Below are 19767 nucleotides of genomic sequence, written 5' to 3'. Positions count from 1 at the left end.
AACTTTCTTCTGAAACACATCCGTCTATTCTTGTTCTGAGAAACGAAGGCTATTCCATGCGAGAAATTTCAGAGAAACTGAAGATCTCATACAACGCAGTGTACTACTCCCTTCAGAGAACAGCGCAAACTGGCTCAAACCAGAATAGAAAGAGGAGTGGGAGGCCCCGGGGCACAATTAGCCTTTTAAAATGATAAACTTGGATTAGCTAACACAACGTGCCATTGGAACATAGGAGTGATGGTTGCTGATAATGGGCCTCTGCACACCTATGTAGATATTCCATTAAAAAAATCTGTCGTTTCCAGCTACAATAGTTATTTACAACATTAACAATGTCTACACTGTATTTCTGATCAATTTGATGTTATTTTAATGGACAAAAAAATTGCTTTTCTTTCAAAAACAAGGACATTTCTAAATGACCCCAAACGTTTGAGTGGTAATGTATATTTTTTGGTATAAATCCTCATTATTTACTTCAATGGTTTTCAATTTGAGTGTCATTTTTTCTATTTTGGCTACATTTTCTCATTCTGAACTTATAACACAGGTGGGAGTTTAAGGATGGGTGTGGTATCAAATCAAAGTTTATGGGTCGCGTACACAGTTTAGCAGATGTTATGGTGGGTACAGCGAAATGCTTTTGTTGCTTGCTCCTAACAGTGCAGTAAAACGTCAAGCGTGACAATGACGACAAGAGCAGCGGCTCATCAATTTGATAGCTCCAGCACTGTTACATCACCTAAACAAGGCATCTATCACACCTAGACATCACCTCAACAAAACAATGAAACTGCTATGCAGTTGTCAGATGGTTAGCGCTGGAACTGATTGAATCTAGGCCCTAATGATGAGCTATTAAATGTTCATTATCTTGTGGTTTGTAAGAGACCTTTAACTGCATACAGTGATTTACTTTCATAGCTTTGGTTGACATTTGTATCTTACAGATGTATACAGATTCTCTCAGTATTCATGGACGTCATTCAATGGCAACATTGGCAAACATGCAGAACACTTTAAAGACCACTGGGATAGCGTAAATGTTACACAGGCATGGAGTAGTGCTTTATTGCAGAGCTTCACGGGCCATGTGATGTTCAGTATAGCTGCGGTATAGTTCCAGAATCAAAGAGGATAGAAACCTGATGTTTCAGTAGTGCCTTAATGGTCATGAACAGTTTTAATCAAGTTTTTCATGAAATATCTGAAGGAAACTTTGGTCATCAAACTATGATGACCATAAAAAATGACTGTTGCTTCTACATTGACAAAGTTTTATCATAAAGTTACTGGTCCCCTCCCCCATGTTAAACATTTGGAATCATTATTAAGGGTACAAGGTGACATCCCTTTAACTCTCATTTTATTACACCAATTGTAACATGATGTTATCTTACCTACATACGTTCTGCCCTGTAACCAATATAAAATATGTGTTTGCGGAGAGGCGTGGTGCATATAGCTAGATAGCTACTCTACTGGTGCTAAATTTTGACTGTAGGGTGATAGTAAATATAATTAAAAGTTTACCCTCTTCATCTATGGCAAAGCTACTTACTGTATATGTTACCCCATTCATCCGTGTCTGGTGTTCATTACTGGTTATCTAGGTATTCAGCCAGCATGGAACAAAAGCCAACAAATTCGTCAGTGCTGCTGTAAACCTCATCACAAGAGACATTCCAAACAGGAGATGTATAAAAAATATATATAGAATTCATTGACAATTTTAACGTCGTTTGAGTTGCTTTGTGTATCACCAAATGTGCTTGAGATGATTTTACTGCAACACTTCTCAAAACATCCAAGTTGCTTGACATAGAGCTTTCGAAAAGCTGTCAGTCAAGGTGATCTCATGAATATAAGCTCCCCACCCACTTAGCCTGTCTTGTTAAACGTCCTGGTAGATTCAGAAAAACTGTTTAGGTCCTTTGAAGAGGAGTTATTTTTGTTTGCTTGTTTTATCTCATAGACGTCCGGGCTTTGCATCCCAAGGACAACAAGAACCTACCATGGGACAGAATCAGATTGAAGGTAATTGCTCCTGCTTTGATTCTCCAGTGCAGGGCTGCCCTATAGATGAGCCTAAAGGACTATATAGATCATGTCTGGCCGGTGATATCACATGTGATATGTATATACTGTATATGATTTATTGCTCAATATAGCCATGTAAATAGGACTGACCAAGGAGCACAAAATATATTCCATCATTCATCTTATACAGAGCTAACAACCCTCTTCTTTGTATGTTAATAAAAACAAATATGTTAAGAGCAAATTCTTATTTACAATGACAGCATACCGGAGAACAGAAGGGTTAACTGCCTTGTTCAGGGGCAGAATGACAGATTTGTACGTTGTCGGCTCGGGGATTTGATCCAGCAACCGTTCGGTTACTGGCAAAAAGCTCTACCCACTTAGCTACCTGCACTAGGCTATGCACATATAACAAATATCAATAACATACTTTAGGATTTCTCAGTGATATGCTAATACAATCCATCACATCTGAGCTGTTTTTCATTGGCAGTAAGATATACTATGATGATCGTCATGGGATGCTCAGTGAAGTTAATAGTCCACAGTACGTCGATAAGAACAGTTCCCCAACTAACTACTTTTACAATACGAGCATGTAGTCTACTAAACAGCCCTTATGTTCATGCAGAACTGTGAAGTATTCCTATCATTAAATATTATTTGGTACACAGTACAGAAAAACAAATTCTCCATTCCCTCCCCTGACCACTGAACTTTGGTCCTTAACCTGACACCTTGACCTCCGACCCCAACCCCATTAACAAAAGTGAAAGTCACAGTTGGCCATACGTGATTTAAAACACACCTATGTTTGTTACACAGTTCTATGGGTATACACTTATAATAACTTCTACAAATGTTTCAAGAGACGACTGGTTAAATCCATGCACTTCATGCACAGATGATGGTCATCTTCCAGGCCCACATAGTAGGGGCTCAATGGGTTCCATTCAGAAAGGAGTTTAAGGAGCAAGTTGGGAAATATGCCCATGAAGTCAATTGGATGAGAGCCATGTATTCTTTTCCTTTCAGTTTATTTTAATGTTGGTTTGATCATCTGTTGTTGTTTTTGTCATTGTTGTTGTTCTGGTCATGGTTGTGTTTGTGGTTGTGGTTGTGGTTTAGAAGTTTTTCCTCAGTCATTTGTCCAGGTGTTTTACATTAGTCTCTTTCAGAGGGTCAGGAGGCCATAGGTGTCCCCGTCTACTTCATGCCGCTCCGCAGCACCTGATTGGCTGCGATAAGCATGACACTGATGATGAAAGCAATGGCGAAAGCACATATCAGGCTCTTGCGTACACACGTCTGCTTGACTTGCTGCGTTGGACTAGCTGCTTGACAGGGAAGGGAGGCAAGAGGATAAGGAAGGTATTTTAGAGGAAAATAGCTACTGTACATATAACGCAGCTATCTCCGGGCTATGCGTTTTCCCACCACGTCAACTTTCCATATCTCTCACCTGTTAGTCCCTCTCAGGTAATCTATATGCCTGTCTCAAAAAAAACTATTATAAACAGTGTATTATAGTGTGTACAAGAAGTCTCTTATGATCTATATCCACCTGAGACGCATGCTCTGAGTGAACTATAGAGTGTGAACTATAAAGTGTCTACTACAAAGTGTGTACTATAAGATCCCTTACTGTCTATATCCACCTGGCAGGCCCCTGCGTTCTCTATATGGCTCTCCTCGGTCTTGATGATGTTCTCGATGTCCTTCATGGTCAGGTGGTCGCAGAACGTATCGTACAGCAGCCTCTTCAGCTCCTCCACCGTCAGCTTCTGCATGTCAGTCTAGACACAAGCACACACGCACAGACAATCACAAGCTGTTGTCACTATGGTGGAGATACTGTTTCAAGGATGATTTTATGTTTTTCACCCCAATGGAGAGAACAGCACAACACTGCCCATTGATGGGTGTGACATATTGAATGACTGTCTTGACTTGGGAACATACACTTCTATACACGCATTACACCGTGTGTGTTTGTTTTAGATTGAACACAAAAACACTGCTTAGGCATAGACCTTGTCAAGGGAAGCCTGAATCGGTCTCTAAATACTTGGTGACTCCTATTACTGTCAGTATGGGAGGGTAATTATCTGGGAAACTGTCACAGAATCAATGCCTGATTACATCTACATAGATTTCACTTCATTTGATAATAAGACAAGCGTAGGAAAGGGATGACACTGTCCTATTAACCATCCAACCAAATCTGGCAATTACATTTGTCTTTGTTCCAAGTCACAAAGACTTAGATAAACGCGATAAATAATAAATAATTTGATAGATAGATGACAGCTATAGCAAAGCATCCTGATCACCCAGAGGACTTTGCTTCAGCTTGTCAGTGGTAATCAGCAGGAGAGATGCGGGTAACGATTACTTACCTTCCAGAACACGGAGTCAAAGTCGGTTCCGTGGAACTTGTCAGGCATTCCGGCTGCTGTCAGCTTGGGTCCGAGGAGAGTGACAAACTCCTCGAAATCCACCTGACCATCACCTGTTTATGACAGTGGGACAAAGACATCTGTTATGCTCGTGGGTTTGCGAGCACACATGAATGCGTGTATGCATACCCATGTGGGTGCCTGTGTGTGTGCCTGTGTGCGTGCCCTGAGTATTTTCGTCGGTGTGTGTGTGCGCGTGTCTCACCGTCCATGTCCAGTCTCTGTATGATGACCTCCAGCTCCACCTCGTTGGGCATGTATCCCAGGGATCTCATGGCCATGCCTAGCTCCTGCTTGGAAATAAAGCCATTCCCATCACGGTCAAACACCTTGAACGCCTCGCGGATCTCTGCAGAGAAGACACATAGGAAGGAGTATATGAAACCAGCCTACCTGTTCTGTGCGCCTAAGAAAATCAATCAATCAATTCATGTTTGGTTGTGCGTGTGTGTTTGGTGGGTGGATCTTAATTGCACAAGGCCTATTATTTGGCTGGGAATAGTACTTTTATTGATTCTGCACATCACTTTGCTCAAGTTGATTGTCTCCAACCGACTTGTAAGTTGCAGCCATTTTTAGGGTTGTAAACGGCCTATAGCGCATCGATATTAGTCAGGAACATTTATTCCACTGCTCAAATTTATAAAAAATTTAAGTATTATAAATTTGGTCTTCGAGTCGTAATGGTATCCAATTAAACTTTGAGTGAGGCGTAGTGCCTTTACAGCCGTCTAGTTGGCCCTCGAAACAAAGCTAATCGAGAATGATGTTCTGGAACCCAACCCTGGAGAGTTGCTTGAAGAGTAATGGATGAGAAAAATACTAGGATTGAAGCAAATGTAAGGAATTAACTTCATAACAAATCATGCAAAACATTTACAGTTAACAGGAATATGTTAGCTGTAGAGACAAAAAAAATTGTCATGAAGTTAATTGGCAAAAATCATTCTAACATTGCATTTAGCTTTCTATGTGTGCGGTTCACAGTTATACGAATTGTAATTTGTCTTGTTTAATATTTTAGGAACTCCTGAGCAAACCGGAAAGCAAGGCTATCATCTTGTGAAACCCAGTGGAAGTAAAGAATTCAGCTAACGCATTTAATGTTACTGGAAATTGAATGAACAATTTTGTAAACTTGACTTGCTCCTTCAAAAAAATAAATTCTAAGTCTGACTTGTCATAGTTCGTTATTGAAGTAACGTTAACGTTAGAGATTGAAGATATTTGTCTTGCAATGCAGCTGAAGTAACTCTTTTATTGCTTATTGTGTAGTAGAGGATAAAAAATACCCGTATTCCTATGGATGGGTTGCTTTGTAGCCGATCTGTGTATAGACCTTAAAACATTTGGTATAAATACCGTCAGGACCCGGTTACGAACCCAGGTCTCCGGTGTGAGACACAGTCCCTTAGCAAACTGAGCCACGAATAGTCAGCAGAACCCAGATGATGAGGCAGACACAGCAGTACTTGAGACGGTGTTTTAATAAAGTAAAAGGAATGTTCAGGCAAAAATATAAATCCACAACGTCAAAAGTAATTCCAAGAGAACAAAGGTAATCCTCCAAGTCAAAAGGTAAATCCACAAGGTGGTAGGTACAGCAGAAAAAAAGCCTCAAAAGATAATAAAAAATAAAAACAAGAACAAAAACAGAGTACCAGAAGAGAAAAGAACTGAGGAAAACTAAGGGTTTAAATACAATCAAGGGTCAAGGGAAACGAGGCACAGGTGCAAATAATAACTGGGAACAAGGGAAAACAAAAGGGTCAAAAAGCACAATGGGGGCATCTAGTGACCAAAACCGTAACAACCCTGGCCAAATCCTGACAAATATTAGTTCAGAATAGGGGTTTTCATTTTTTTATTGCTTCCACTTGTTAATCATTAATCCCATAGAAATTGCAGGAAACATGAAGGAAATGTGACTGTTACATTTCAAAATAGTTTTGTGAGATTTGTGTAACTCACGACTTACATGAGGGTTGGGTTTGGATTACAATCATGTCACTTACCCACTAACATGTGATTGTATCACCTAGGGAAACCCTTCATGAAGCTGTGCTAATTAAGTTCTATCCAATCATAACACCCTTCAAACAGTGAGACAGACCTAACCATTACACAGCACCTCGGGCCTCGGACATGTTTACATAAGACAACGCAATTGACGTGTTTGACAGTGATTACTCAAGTCTGCCACTGTTTTGGTCATATTGATAATTGAGACGATGCGCGCTTGCATCTACACTGCTACTTGTCAATATTCCAAAATAATTCAAAACCGACACAGAGCATTTTGTGTCCCTCCACAACTTGTTTTGTGATATGATTCCATATAAAACACTGCGTAACAGATGCACACTCTGGTAAGAGATAGTGAGAAAGCTGTAATGGGAAACATCACCAAAACACACACATCGCCACTCTCCAGTAACTTGAAAGCTGATTTTTTTGTGCCTGCGAGCTACTATTAGCTAGCTTCATTGACAACAGTGGTGGAGGGTACTTACGTATAAATACTGTAAAGTAATACTTTAGTTGTTTTTTGGGGTATCTGTACTTTACAATTTATATTTCATTTATAATTTTAACTTCACTACATTCCTAAAGAAAATAATGTACACGGAACTAACATAGAAACGCAACAGAGTTACAGTTTACAGCCCTAATCCATGGATTTCACGCCTGGAAATTCAGATACCTTAAAAAGAATGTTGATGTGGATCAGAAAACCAGTCAGTATCTGGTGTGACCACCATTTGCCTCATACATTGCAACACATCTCATTTGCATAGAGTTGACCAGGCTGTTGATTGTGGCCAATGTGTGCTCAATGTGTGACATGTCTGGTGAGTATGCAGGCAATGGAAGAACTGGGACATTTTTAGCCTCTGCTGTTGTGTACAGATCCTTGCGACATTGAGCCGTGCATTATCATGCTGAAACATGATGGGATGCCGGTGGCTGCATGGCACGACAATGGGCCACAGAATCTCGACACGGTATCCCTACATTGATAAAATGCAATTGTGTTCATTGTCCGTAGCTTATTCCTGCCCATACCATAACCCCACCGCTTGCCCAAACGACACCATACACACTATCTGCCATCTGCCTGGTACAGCTGAAACCAGCATTCATTCCTGAAGAGTACACTTCTCCAGCATGCCAGTGGCCATCGAAGGTGAGCATTTGTCCACTGAAGTCGGTTATGTCGCTGAACTGCAGTCAGGTCAAGACCCTGTTGAGGACGACAAGCATGCAGATGAGCTTCCCTGATACAGTTTCTGGAAGTTTGTACAGAGATTATTCAGCTGCTTCATAGGCTGGCGTGGTTACACATGGTCTGCGGTTGTGAGGCTGGTTGGACATACTGCCAAATTCTCTAAAAGGACAATGGAGGCAGCTTATGGTAGAGAAATGGACATTAAATTCTCTGGCAACAGAGGATATTGTGGATATTGCTGCAGTCCGCCTGCTAATTGCAAACTTTCTCAAAACTGCAGACATCTGTAGCATTTTGTTGTGTGACAAAACTGCACAGTGGCCTTTTACTGTCCCCAGCACAGTGTGTAATGTGCACCTGTGTAATGTTCATGCTGTTTAGCTTTTTGATGTGCCACACCTGTCAGGTGGATAAGAAATGCTCACTAACAGGGATGTACACAAATTTGTGCACACTATTGAGATATCAGCTTTTTGTTGGTATGGAACATTTCTTGGAACTTAACAGTATGCTTTTTATTCCACACATTTTCCCTGACACCCAAAAGTACTCGTTACATTTTGAATGCTTAACAGGACAGGAGAATTGTCCAATTTACACACTTATCAAGAGAGCATCCCTGGTCATCCGTACTGCCTCTGATCTAGTGGACTCATTAAACACACATGCTTAATTTGTAAATGCTGTGTTGTAGTGTGCCCTTGGTTATCAGTCAAAAAATACTGATATATACAGTGGGGAGAACAAGTATTTGATACACTGCTGATTTTGCAGGTTTTCCTACTTACAAAGCATGTAGAGGTCTGTAATTTTATCATATGTACACTTCAACTGTGAGAGACAGAATCTAAAACAAAAATCCAGAAAATCACATTGTATGATTTTTAAGTAATTAATTAGCATTTTATTGCATGACATAAGTATTTGATCACCTACCTGTTGATCACCTACCTGAAGCCCTCCTGTTCTCCACTAATTTATTGTATTAACTGCACCTGTTTGAACTCGTTACCTGTATAAAACACACCTGTCCACACACTCAATCAAACAGACTCCAACCTCTCCACAATGGCCAAGACCAGAGAGCTGTGTAAGGACATCAGGGATACAATTGTAGACCTGTACAAGGTTTGTGATGGGCTACAGGATAATAGGCAAGCAGCTTGGTGAGAAGGCAACAACTGTTGGTGCAATTATTAGAAAATGGAAGAAGTTCAAGCTGACGGTCAATCACTCTCAATCTGGGGCTCCATGCAAGATCTCACCTCGTGGGGCATCAATGATCATGAGGAAGGTGAGGGATCAGCCCAGAACTACATGGCAGGACCTGGTCAATGACCTGAAGAGAGCTGGGAACACAGTCTCAAAGAAAACCATTACGCCCTCATGGATTAAAATCCTGCAACGCATGCAAGGTCCCCCTGCTCAAGCCAGCGCATGTCAGGCCCGTCTGAAGTTTGCCAATGACCATCTGGATGATCCAGAGAAGGAATGGGAGAAGGTCATGTGGTCTGATGGGACAAAAATAGAGCTTTTTGGTCTAAACTCCATTCGCTGTGTTTGGAGGAAGGAGAAGGATGAGTACAACCCCAAGAACACCATCCCAACCGTGAAGCATGGAGGTGGAAACATAATTCTTTGGTGATGCTTTTCTGCAAAGGGGACAGGACGACTGCTTGTAGACATTGTTAGAAATCAGTCCTGAGCACAGCCAGCAGCAGCTGACTCAATACTGTCTGCAATGCACTGACTTTCTTATGCAAATTTTATTAATTGAGAAATTGCGTGACAATCTCTTTTTCAAAAACATCAAAAGTAGTTACAGATTTCTTTATTTATTTTTTTATTAACTCTGACTATTTTGAGAAAGTGGTAGTGGCTATGTTGTTGCTACCGTGACTCAAGAGGGACAAACAACAGTAATTGCCAGGGTATGATAAAGCAAACAAATCACACCCACATCAACAAGACTCAAATCTCATTTTGATCAGCAGAATTGGTGAGTTCAGCTGCTCTTTGAAGGTGAGAGTCAATGAAACCATGGAAGTACAGTGCATTCAGAAAGTATTCAGACCCATTGACTTCTTCCACATTTTGTGACACTATAGCCTTATTCTAAAATGGATTAACTTTTTTTCTCATCAGTCTGCACACAATACCCCAAAATGACAAAGCAAAAACATTTACATAGGTATTCAGACTCAGTACTTTGTTGAAGCACCTTTGGCAGCGATTACAGACTCAAGTCTTCTTGGGTTTGACACTACAAGCTTGGTACACCTGTATTTGGGGTGGTTCTCCCATTCTTCTCTGCAGATCCTCTCAAGCTCTGTCAGGTTGGATGGGGAGCGTTGCTGCACAACTATTTAAAAGTATTTCCAGAGATGTTAGATCGGGTTCAAGTCTGGGCTCTGGCTGGGCATCTCAAGGACATTCAGAGACTTGCCCTGAAGCCACTCCTGTGTTGTTTTGGCTGTGTGCTTAATGTCGTTGACTTGTTGGAATGTGAACCTTCGTCTCAGTCTGAGGTCCTGAGCGCTCTGGAGCAGGTTTTCATCAAGGATCTCTCTGTACTTTGCTCTGTTCATCGTTCCCTCGATTCTGATTAGTCTCCCAGTCCCTGATGCTGAAAAACATCCCCACAGCATGATGCTGCCACCACCATGCTTCACCGTAGGGATGGTGCCAGGTTTCCTCCAGACGTAACACTTGGCATTCAGGCCAAATAGTTCAATCTTGGTTTCATCAGTCCAGAGAATCTTGTTCTCATGGTCTGAGAGTCCTTTAGATGCCTTCTCCTCCGATTGCTCTGTTTGGCCGGGTGGCCAGCTCTAAGAAGAGTCTTGGTAGTTCCAAACTTCTTCCATTTGAGAATGATGGAGGCCACTGTGTGCTTGAGGACCTTCAATGCTGCAGAAATATTTTGGTACTCTTCCCCCAGATCTGTGCCTCCACACAATCCTGTGTCCTTCAACTTCATTTCTTGTTTTTTCTCTGATATGCACTGTCAACTGTGCGACCTTATATAGACAGGGGTGTGTCTGAATACATATGTAAATAAGGTATTTATGGATTTTGTTTTGTTGCAAAAATGTTTTTAAAGTATTTTTGCTTTGTCATTATGCGGTATTGTGTGTAAATTGATTAGGAAAAACATGGAACAATGTGGAAAAAGTTGAAGGGGTCTGAATACTTTCCAAATGCACTGTATATTGTAGCAAAGGCTAAGTGTCATGTTTGTCATTTATTATCATGTCTTGTCCCTGTGCTCCCCATGCTATTCGTTTCCCTCTGCTGGTCTTATTTGGTTCTTTCCCTCCTTCTATCCCTCTCTCTCCCCCTCCCTCTCTCACTCTCTCGCTCTCTCTTCTCTCTATCGTTCCGTTCCTGCTCCCAGCTGTTCCTATTCCCCTAATCATCATTTAATCTTCCCACACCTGTTCCCGATCCTTTCCCCTGATTAGAGTCCCTATTTATTCCTTTGTGATCCGTTCCTGTCCCGTCGGTTCCTTGTTTTGTATTCACCATGCTGTGATTGTGTTTCGCCCTGTCCTGTCGTGTTTTTTGCCTTCATCAGATGCTGCGTGTGAGCAGGTGGCTCTATCAACTACGGCCTGCGCCTACCCAGGCGACCTGCAGTCTGTGGCCGCTTCTCTAGTTATTCCCCTCTACAGACTAGAGGATTTTTGTTATTCCCTGTTTGGATTTAAATAAACTCTGTTTCTGTTAAGTCGCTTTTGGGTCCTCTTTCACCTGCATGACAGAAGGAACCGACCAAGGAATGGACCCAGCGACTTCAGACGCTCGTTACACTGCCGTCGAGATCCAAGGAGCCATGCTCGGCAGACACGAGCAGGAATTGTCTGCTGCTCGCCATGCCGTGGAGAACCTGGCCGCTCAGGTTTCCGACCTCTCTGGACAGTTCCAGAGTCTACGTCTCGTGCCACCTGTTACTTCCTGGCCTGCCGAGCCTCCAGAACCTAGGGTTAATAACCCACCTTGCTACTCCGGGCAGCCCACTGAGTGCCGCTCCTTTCTCACGCAGTGTGAGATTGTGTTCTCTCTCCAACCCAACACATACTCTAGAGAGAGAGCTCGGGTTGCTTACGTCATTTCACTCCTTACTGGCCGGGCTCGAGAATGGGGCACAGCTATCTGGGAGGCAAGGGCTGATTGCTCTAACAAATTCCAGAACTTTAAAGAGGAGATGATTCGGGTTTTTGACCGTTCAGTTTTTGGTGGGGAGGCTTCTAGGGCCCTGGCTTCCTTATGCCAAGGTGAACGGTCCATAACGGATTATTCCATTGAGTTTCGCACTCTTGCTGCCTCTAGTGAGTGGAACGAGCCGGCGCTGCTCGCTCGTTTTCTGGAGGGACTCCACGCAGTGGTTAAGGATGAGATTCTCTCCCGGGAGGTTCCTTCAGATGTGGACTCTTTGATTGCTCTCGCCATCCGCATAGAACGACGGGTAGATCTTCGTCACCGGGCTCGTGGAAGAGAGCTCGCATCAACGGTGTTTCCCTGCTCCGCATCGCAACCATCTCCCTCCTCTGGCTTTGAGACTGAGCCCATGCAGCTGGGAGGGATTCGCATCTCGAATAAGGAGAGGGAACGGAGGATCACCAACCGCCTGTGCCTCTATTGCGGAGTTGCTGGACATTTTGTTAATTCATGTCCAGTAAAAGCCAGAGCTCATCTGTAAGCGGAGGGCTACAGGTGAGCGCAACTACTCAAGTCTCTCCATCAAGGTCCTGTACTACCTTGTCGGTCCACCTACGCTGGACCGGTTCGGGTGCTACATGTAGTGCCTTGATAGACTCTGGGGCTGAGGGTTGTTTCATGGACGAAGCATGGGTTCGGAAACATGACATTCCTTTCAGAGAGTTAGATAAGCCTACGCCCATGTTCGCCTTAGATGGTAGTCATCTTCCCAGTATCAGATTTGAGACACTACCTTTAACCCTCACAGTATCTGGTAACCACAGTGAGACTATTTCTTTTTTGATTTTCCGTTCACCGTTTACACCTGTTGTTTTGGGTCATCCCTGGCTAGTATGTCATAATCCTTCTATTAATTGGTCTAGTAATTCTATCCTATCCTGGAACGTTTCTTGTCATGTGAAGTGTTTAATGTCTGCCATCCCTCCCGTTTCTTCTGTCCCTACTTCTCAGGAGGAACCTGGCGATTTGACAGGAGTGCCGGAGGAATATCATGATCTGCGCACGGTCTTCAGTCGGTCCCGAGCCAACTCCCTTCCTCCTCACCGGTCGTATGATTGTAGTATTGATCTCCTTCCGGGGACCACTCCTCCTCGAGGTAGACTATACTCTCTGTCGGCTCCCGAACGTAAGGCTCTCGAGGATTATTTGTCTGTGTCTCTTGACGCCGGTACCATAGTGCCTTCTTCTTCTCCGGCCGGGCGGGGTTCTTTTTGTTAAGAAGAAGGACGGTACTCTGCGCCCCTGCGTGGATTATCGAGGGCTGAATGACATAACGGTTAAGAATCGTTATCCGCTTCCCCCTTATGTCATCAGCCTTCGAGATTCTGCAGGAGCCAGGTGCTTTACTAAGTTGGACCTTCGTAACGCTTACCATCTCGTGCGCATCAGAGAGGGGACGAGTGGAAAACGGCGTTTAACACTCCGTTAGGGCATTTTGAGTACCGGGTTCTGCCGTTCGGTCTCGCCAATGCGCCAGCTGTTTTTCAGGCATTAGTTAATGATGTTCTGAGAGACATGCTGAACATTTTTGTTTTTGTCTATCTTGACGATATCCTGATTTTTTCTCCGTCACTCGAGATTCATGTTCAGCACGTTCGACGTGTTCTACAGCGCCTTTTAGAGAATTGTCTCTACGTAAAGGCTGAGAAGTGCTCTTTTCATGTCTCCTCCGTTACTTTTCTCGGTTCCGTTATTTCCGCTGAAGGCATTCAGATGGATTCCGCTAAGGTCCAAGCTGTCAGTGATTGGCCCGTTCCAAGGTCACGTGTCGAGTTGCAGCGCTTTTTAGGTTTCGCTAATTTCTATCGGCGTTTCATTCGTAATTTCGGTCAAGTTGCTGCCCCTCTCACAGCTCTTACTTCTGTCAAGACGTGTTTTAAGTGGTCCGGTTCCGCCCAGGGAGCTTTTGATCTTCTAAAAGAACGTTTTACGTCCGCTCCTATCCTCGTTACTCCTGACGTCACTAGACAATTCATTGTCGAGGTTGGCCCTTCAGAGGTAGGCGTGGGAGCCATTCTATCCCAGCGCTTCCAGTCTGACGATAAGGTTCATCCTTGCGCTTATTTTTCTCATCGCCTGTCGCCATCTGAGCGCAACTATGATGTGGGTAACCGTGAACTGCTCGCCATCCGCTTAGCCCTAGGCGAATGGCGACAGTGGTTGGAGGGGGCGACCGTTCCTTTTGTCGTTTGGACAGACCATAAGAACCTTGAGTACATCCGTTCTGCCAAACGACTTAATGCCCGTCAAGCTCGTTGGGCGTTGTTTTTCGCTCGTTTCGAGTTTGTGATTTCTTACCGTCCGGGTAGCAAGAACACCAAGCCTGATGCCTTATCCCGTCTGTTTAGTTCTTCTGTGGCTTCTACTGATCCCGAGGGGATTCTTCCTTATGGGCGTGTTGTCGGGTTAACAGTCTGGGGAATTGAAAGACAGGTTAAGCAAGCACTCACGCACACTGCGTCGCCGCGCGCGCTTGTCCTAGTAACCTCCTTTTCGTTCCTGTTTCCACTCGTCTGGCTGTTCTTCAGTGGGCTCACTCTGCCAAGTTAGCTGGTCATCCCGGTGTTCGAGGCACTCTTGCGTCTATTCGCCAGCGCTTTTGGTGGCCGACTCAGGAGCGTGACACGCGCCGTTTCGTGGCTGCTTGTTCGGACTGCGCGCAGACTAAGTCGGGTAACTCTCCTCCTGCCGGTCGTCTCAGACCGCTCCCATTCCTTCTCGACCATGGTCTCACATTGCCTTAGACTTCATTACCGGTCTGCCTTTGTCTGCGGGGAAGACTGTGATTCTGACGGTTGTCGATAGGTTCTCTAAGGCGGCACATTTCATTCCCCTCGCTAAACTTCCTTCCGCTAAGGAGACGGCACAAATCATTATTGAGAATGTATTCAGAATTCATGGCCTCCCGTTAGACGCCGTTTCAGACAGAGGCCCGCAATTCACGTCACAGTTTTGGAGGGAGTTCTGTCGTTTGATTGGTGCGTCCGTCAGTCTCTCTTCCGGGTTTCATCCCCAGTCTAACGGTCAAGCAGAGAGGGCCAATCAGACGATTGGTCGCATACTACGCAGCCTTTCTTTCAGAAACCCTGCGTCTTGGGCAGAACAGCTCCCCTGGGCAGAATACGCTCACTTCGCTTCCTTCGTCTGCTACCGGGTTATCTCCGTTTCAGAGTAGTCTGGGTTACCAGCCTCCTCTGTTCTCATCCCAGCTTGCCGAGTCCAGCGTTCCCTCCGCTCAAGCGTTTGTCCAACGTTGTGAGCGCACCTGGAGGAGGGTGAGGTCTGCACTTTGCCGTTACAGGGCACAGACGGTGAGAGCCGCCAATAAACGCAGGATTAAGAGTCCAAGGTATTGTTGCGGCCAGAGAACCTTCCTCTTACGACAGCTTCTCGTAAGTTGACTCCGCGGTTCATTGGTCCGTTCCGTGTCTCCCAGGTCGTCAATCCTGTCGCTGTGCGACTACTTCTTCCGCGACATCTTCGTCGCGTCCATCCTGTCTTCCATGTCTCCTGTGTTAAGCCCTTTCTTCGCACCCCGTTCGTCTTCCCTCCCCCTCCCGTCCTTGTCGAGAGCGCACCTATTTACAAGGTACATAAGATCATGGACATGCGTTCTCGGGGACGGGTCACCAATACCTAGTGGATTGGGAGGGTTACGGTCTGAGGAGAGGAGTTGGGTTCCGTCTCGGGACGTGCTGGACCGTTCACTCATCGATGATTTCCTCCGTTGCCGCCAGGATTCCTCCTCGAGTGCGCCAGGAGGCGCTCGGTGAGTGGGGGGGTACTGTCATGTTTTGTCATTTATTATCATGTCTTGTCCCTGTGCTCCCCATGCTATTCGTTTCCCTCTGCTGGTCTTATTTGGTTCTTTCCCTCCTTCTATCCCTCTCTCTCCCCCTCCCTCTCTCACTCTCTCGCTCTCTCTTCTCTCTATCGTTCCGTTCCTGCTCCCAGCTGTTCCTATTCCCCTAATCATCATTTAATCTTCCCACACCTGTTCCCGATCCTTTCCCCTGATTAGAGTCCCTATTTATTCCTTTGTGATCCGTTCCTGTCCCGTCGGTTCCTTGTTTTGTATTCACCATGCTGTGATTGTGTTTCGCCCTGTCCTGTCGTGTTTTTTGCCTTCATCAGATGCTGCGTGTGAGCAGGTGGCTCTATCAACTACGGCCTGCGCCTACCCGAAGCGACCTGCAGTCTGTGGCCGCTTCTCTAGTTATTCCCCTCTACAGACTAGAGGATTTTTGTTATTCCCTGTTTGGATTTAAATAAACTCTGTTTCTGTTAAGTCGCTTTTGGGTCCTCTTTCACCTGCATGACACTAAGTTCATAATATGCTTTTGGGAAACCGGGCCCTGGTAATTAATCCGTGCCCTTTCAAGAGGTTGGCTTGACAGCCGCTGGATCCGTTTTTGAGTGCCGGTCAGGGGTACCCCCAAAATCGCTACAATATACGTCCGTGTTTTTATTTTATTTTATTATTACTGCATTGTCGGAACTAGAAGCACAAGCATTTCGCTACACTCGCATTAACATCTGCTAACCATGTGTATGTGACAAATAAAATTTGATTTGATTTGATAATTGATTCTCCCATATAACTACCCCTAATTTACCCAGTTGTTGCTACATCTTCTGTGTCCGTTGAGGTGAGGTGAGGGGGGTGTCGAGTCACTGATCTATAAATAGTATTCCCTGCCAAATAATAGGCTTTGTGCAATTAAGATTAGCAGAGCTACTCCTCCTCTGGCACAGGCGATCCCCCTACGAAACACCCACAACAAGATATTGATTGATTGGAAACAGTTAGGCCGTATATAAGTGGTTGCTTCGGGACAAAAATATCTGACAGACACATTATTTAATTTATTTAACTACGCATGTCAGTTAAGAACAAATTGTTATTTACATTGACGGCCTACCTCGGCCAAACTCTAACCCGGACGATGCTGGGCCGTTGTGTGCCAACCTACGGGGCGGCAGCGTAGCCTAGTGGTTAGAGCGTTGGACTAGTAACCGGAAGGTTGCGAGTTCAAACCCCCGAGCTGATAAGGTACAAATCTGTCGTACTGCCCCTGAACAGGCAGTTAACCCACTGTTCCCAGGCCGTCATTGAAAATAAGAATATGTTCTTAACTGACTTGCCTGGTTAAATAAAGGTCAAATAAATGTTTAAAAAAAATGGGACTCCCAGTCACAGCCGGCTGTGATACAGCCTGGAATTGAACCAGGGTCTGTAATGATAACGTAACGAAACGATTCCAAGATGGCATAGCAGTTCACTTTTGCCCTCGTCTTGTCGTGTCCCGTATATATATATATATATATATATTTATATATATATTTGCAACTTTTTACGCATACCTTTTTATATATTTTTTTAATTTTCCATAAACTCATCTTCAAAACACTCACCTGCAACCCGCCTCACCAATTTATATGTATAAAAATAAAGTATTATTTACCTCAAATCTTTAATCCTCCATAGAAGCTAACCAGAAGCTAGCCAGAAGCTAATCAGAAGCTAATCCAGAAGCTAGCCAGGAGCTAGTTAGCGTCTTTACTGGCTAATCGTTAGTATTCAGCTAACCACGGTTTGTGGTCATCAGCTATCCTTTAGCTCGAAAATCTATCGCCAGTTTTGTACGGCTCGGAACGAAATATACCGGACCTATTTTTCTCTCCATGTCCCTGGATTTCAACCGCTAACTCTGGACATTCATACCTGGATCTCGCAGCTAGCTAGCTGCTATCCGTGTGACTATCGGCTTTCGGCGATTCCGGAGCAAACATCAATTATTCCGGAGCTAGCCACCTGAAGAGTTCCATCAATCACTCCTGGGCTACAATCACCTATCCGGACCCGTTTTACTGCCAACACGGAGCCCCACCGGGCCTTCACGACTGGACTACTGACGTTATCTACCCGAATGACTTATCCGGCTGGCTCCTCCGTCGCGACGTTACCTGAACGCCCATCTGCGGTCCGCTAACCGTTAGCTGTCTTATCGGCTGCTATCTGAATAGACCTATCGGACAATTTATTTTATTTTTTATTTTTCTTTTTTTCTTAGGCCTCTATAACTATATCTATTGTTTTTTGTTGTTGTTGTGTTTCGGATTCATCCCCTCTACCACACAGAACCCCACTAATCCTACCGACGGAAACGCACGAGGTGGCTAATAACAGACCTCCATCCTATGCTAGCTTGCTACCGATGGCCCGGCTAGCTGTCTAAATCGCCGTGACCCCAACCAACCTCTCTACTCACTGGACCCTTTTGATCACTCGACTAAGCATGCCTCTCCTTAATGTCAATATGCCTTGTCCATTGTTGTTCTGGTTAGTGTTTATTGGCTTATTTCACTGTAGAGCCTCTAGTCCTGCTCACTATACCTCATCCAACCTATTAGTTCCACCACCCACACATGCGATGACATCTCCTGGTTTCAATGATGTTTCTAGAGACAATATCTCTCTCTTCATCACTGAATACCTAGGTTTACCTCAACTGTATTCACATCCTACCATACCTTTCTTTGTCTGTACATTATACCTTGAAGCTATTTTATCGCCCCCAGAAACCTCCTTTTACTCTCTGTTCCAGATGTTCTAGACGACCAATTCTTATTGCTTTTAGCCATACCCTTATCCTACTCCTCCTCTGTTCCTCTGGCGATGTAGAGGTGAATCCAGGCCCTGCAGTGCCTAGCTCCACTCCTATTCCCCAGGCCCTCTCTTTTGATGACTTCTGTAACCGTAATAGCCTTGGTTTCATGCATGTTAACATTAGAAGCCTCATCCCTAAGTTTGTTCTATTCACTGCTTTAGCACACTCTGCCAAACCGGATGTTCTAGCTGTGTCTGCTTAGGAAGACCACCAAACATTCTGACATTTTAATCCCAAAATATAACATTTTCAGACAAGATAGAACTGCCAAAGGGGGCGGTGTTGCAATCTACTACAAAGATAGCCTGCAGAGTTCTGTCCTACTATACAGGTCTGTAGCCAAACAATTTGAACTTCTACTTTTAAAAATCCACCTCTCTAAAAACAAGTCTCTCACCGTTGCCGCCTGCTATAGACCACCCTCTCCCCCTAGCTGTGCTCTGGACAACATATGTGAACTGATTTCCCCCCATCTATCTTCAGAGCTTGTGCTGCTAGGCGACCTAAACTGGAACATGCTTAACACCCCAGCCATCCTACAATCTAAGCTTGATGCCCTCAATCTCACACAAATTATCAATGAACCTACCAGGTACCTCCACAAAGCCTTAAACATGGGCACCCTCATAGATATCATCCTAACCAACTTGCCCTCTAAATACACCTCTGCTGTCTTCAACCAAGATCTCAGCGATCACTGCCTCATTGACTGCATCCGTAATGGGTCAGCGGTCAAACGACCTCCACTCATCACTGTCAAACGCTCCCTGAAACACTGGTCATGGGTGCACCTCATGCCTGGATATTTTTTTAAAACGCTCAAGGTCCCAAACAGATATCTTAACCGCCAAAAACATTACTGTGCAGCCGTATTCATTGATCTGGCCAAGGCTTTCAAGCGACTCTGCAACACCAACTCAATCACCACATCCTCAATCACCATAATTGAGAATTTTAATAAGCACTCATCGGCAGACTCGACAGCATTGGTTTCTCAAATGATTGCCTCGCCTGGTTCACCAACTACTTCTCTGATAGAGTTCAGTGTGTCAAATCGGAGGGTCTGCGAAATTGTTCCTAGGACTCTCTGGCAGTCTCTATGGGGGTGCCACATGGGTTCAATTCTTGGACCGACTCTCTT

The 19767-nt window shown here is 44.4% G+C and overlaps 1 protein-coding gene across 1 annotated transcript in view; it reads right to left on the bottom strand.

Annotated features, from left to right (window-relative positions):
- Nucleotides 1-2786: 2786 nt before the first annotated feature.
- LOC124033213 (calcium-binding protein 7-like) overlaps nucleotides 2787-19767 on the bottom strand; it is a 78682-nt gene continuing 61701 nt past the window's right edge. The window contains exons 2-5 of the mRNA XM_046345177.1: nucleotides 4711-4854; nucleotides 4446-4558; nucleotides 3692-3842; nucleotides 2787-3380 (exon numbers count right to left, since the gene is read on the bottom strand). Coding sequence (XP_046201133.1) covers nucleotides 3253-3380; nucleotides 3692-3842; nucleotides 4446-4558; nucleotides 4711-4854 — 536 coding nt within the window. The 3' untranslated portion in view covers nucleotides 2787-3252. The remainder of the gene's footprint in view (nucleotides 3381-3691; nucleotides 3843-4445; nucleotides 4559-4710; nucleotides 4855-19767) is intronic.

This window comes from Oncorhynchus gorbuscha, linkage group LG04, assembly GCF_021184085.1.
Source record: "Oncorhynchus gorbuscha isolate QuinsamMale2020 ecotype Even-year linkage group LG04, OgorEven_v1.0, whole genome shotgun sequence".
Taxonomy (NCBI): Eukaryota; Metazoa; Chordata; class Actinopteri; order Salmoniformes; family Salmonidae; genus Oncorhynchus; species Oncorhynchus gorbuscha.
The sequence above is the reverse complement of the archived record's forward strand: the minus strand, read 5'-3'. Positions and strand labels throughout refer to the sequence as shown.